The 2,477-nt window shown below is 37.8% G+C and overlaps 1 protein-coding gene across 1 annotated transcript in view; it reads right to left on the minus strand.

Annotated features, from left to right (window-relative positions):
- TTC27 (tetratricopeptide repeat domain 27) overlaps positions 1-2,477 on the minus strand; it is a 175,232-nt gene that overhangs the window by 6,440 nt on the left and 166,315 nt on the right. Inside the window, exon 18 of the mRNA XM_003795698.1 lies at positions 1,954-2,065. Coding sequence (XP_003795746.1) covers positions 1,954-2,065 — 112 coding nt within the window. The remainder of the gene's footprint in view (positions 1-1,953; positions 2,066-2,477) is intronic.

Below are 2,477 nucleotides of genomic sequence, written 5' to 3' on the forward strand. Positions count from 1 at the left end.
AAAAAAAAAAAAAAAAAAACAGAGTAAGAGTATCTCTTAAGCTCAAAAGTTGGAAGTTGCTGTGAGCTATGATGCCACAGCATTCTACCCAGGGTGATGGAGTGAGACTCTGTCTCAAAGAAAAAAGAAAAAGAAAAGAGAAAATAAAGCCTGGCACTCATTCAAATATACTTACAATGTAGGCGCACTGACATGTAATTCCTTAAAGGAGAACTCTAAAGAACAGATATTTATTTTTCTCCAAGTATTGCTCAGGTGTCAATAATAATTTAAAATGAACTTTAAGATGCAAAATAAAGATTTTTTTCCTAGAGCATTTCTTTAACCTGCATGTTTATATTTGACAGGTTTCATAACATCACTTGGTGATTACTGAAAGCATTACGGCTTTGACTGTTGTAGAGCCAGTGGTTCACAGAAATGTTTCGAGTTGGCAAGTTGAGGTAGATAAAATGAATCCTTCAAAGCAAATCCCACTCTGTTAATTATGTACAGAATACACCTCAGTGTGGGTTTCCCCAGACATACTACTATTATGTATCCACAAAGGCCAAAGGCATAAGTTATGGGCCCTCTGAGCCCACCCACCATGAGGTCAGCACAAGCCACAGGAATGTGGCCACCCCTAAGACATCCTTCCACTGTCTATTAGCAATTACCTCAAACTCCTCTACACCGAATTTCAGCTGTACAGAGTTCAGCACTGCTACTTTATCTGCCAAGGGCTAGGTGGCCCAGGAAATTGGATGTTTATATCCTTTTGGTTAAAGATATCAAAGGCCACAAGTAGAATTATTAACTACCAAGCTAATTTCTAAATTGTCTGAATGTTCTGTGACTTCTTCATAGGAAAGTTAAACTTTATCCTTGTTCTTCATTTTTTTCTTTTAGTTTTGAATCCTTTATCATATAGCCCAGATTCGTTGCTTTGAAAGGAACAGGGTGGAGGTGAGAGGGGAACAAGTTAACATTTAAACCACATGTAAAATACTGCCAAGTGTTTAAATGTTTTCATTTATTCTTCATAACAACCATTGGTAGTTATTATCTTCATTTCACTGATTAAGAAACTACGGCTCCCAGAAGTTAAGTGATGTACGCAAAGTCACCCATAAAAGTCACAGAACTGGCCCTGCAGCTCAGGTCTCCCTGAGCCCAAAGCACTGCCCTGTCTCCACTGCTCCTGGCTGACTCCCTACTGGCAGTAACTGTGAATATCAGTGACAGGAAAAGATCAGGCCGAGAAGCAGGAAGACGACTCGGGGACAGGATCAGTCCTTGTGACTTAGTTCTTAACTAATAATGAGGCTTCATTATTTTATTGACACTTAAATGTAAGAATGCATTTCTAAATTTAACTGATAAGTTTTTCATTAATGCAAATAATTAAAAGCAGTCTTTACCTGAACTGTATTTATCCAACAGGTAAAACAATTTTGTATGTACGGTTACCCCTCTTCTCAAACAATACCTTCTAAGTTTCCCAAAGATAAGGATTACATTATATTTTATATTTCTTTTGTACATGCTATGGTTCTTTGTATATCCCTATGTACTCTGGAGAGTTTATGCATTTTTATGAATAAATATTATTTTTGTTTATAAAGGAAGAATATGAGTCAAGGAAAAGTTAGCAGATTTCCTTAATACTACATACACAACACAGACTCTGTGTGGACTGAAGGTTATACGCAGTTCTAAAGGTTTTACACTTCTCTCAAAAGGTTTCTAATTCCCGTCACTCATTCAAGCGGTACTTGAGCCTCTATCCTGTTTCTTCTTACTGTTCCAAAGTCATTCTATAAATATTCCCTGAATTAAATGCAACAATTTCAATATAATGAAATAACCTGATATTAATTATAACGCAACTTTACTTTTGACTAACACTCTTTTTTATCAGTAAAAAGTGCATTAAAATATCTGGTGGATATCAAACGTTACATCAAATACCATGTGCAAGTCCTAAGGCTCTTTGAACAATCTCCTTAAATGATGTGATGTCTTTCTCCCAACAACTGGACTGTGTGTCACACTTGTACGCCTTCGAGAGACACTGGAATGCCTGAGGAAAGAGAAAGAATAACATTAGAATAAGGAGCAGAACTCAAATTCCAAGTTCTGTTTCCTGGAAGTCATGGTGCTAATTCCAACTTGAAATGGCAGCACCTGTGCTGGACGGCACAGTCTCTTTTACTCTCTCAAAGACGGGGCAGAAATGCACGCCCACTGGCAATAGGCAATGCAAGAAATCAAATGACTATATCTAGACAGACGCTTTTCCATAATGCCCAGGTCTGGAAATCTACAAGAAGTATACAGATTTCCTCAGCATTTGTAGCCATCAGCTTAAGAAACCTGCCTATGGGGAGAAGATTCCCTATTTAAGAAATGGTGCTGGGTGAACTGGCTGGCAACCTGTAGAAGACTGAAACTGGACCCACACCTTTCACCATTAACTAAGTTAGACTCTCACT

The sequence above is a fragment of the Otolemur garnettii genome, unplaced genomic scaffold (genome assembly GCF_000181295.1).
Source record: "Otolemur garnettii isolate 467f Iridium unplaced genomic scaffold, OtoGar3 scaffold00095, whole genome shotgun sequence".
NCBI lineage: Eukaryota > Metazoa > Chordata > Mammalia > Primates > Galagidae > Otolemur > Otolemur garnettii.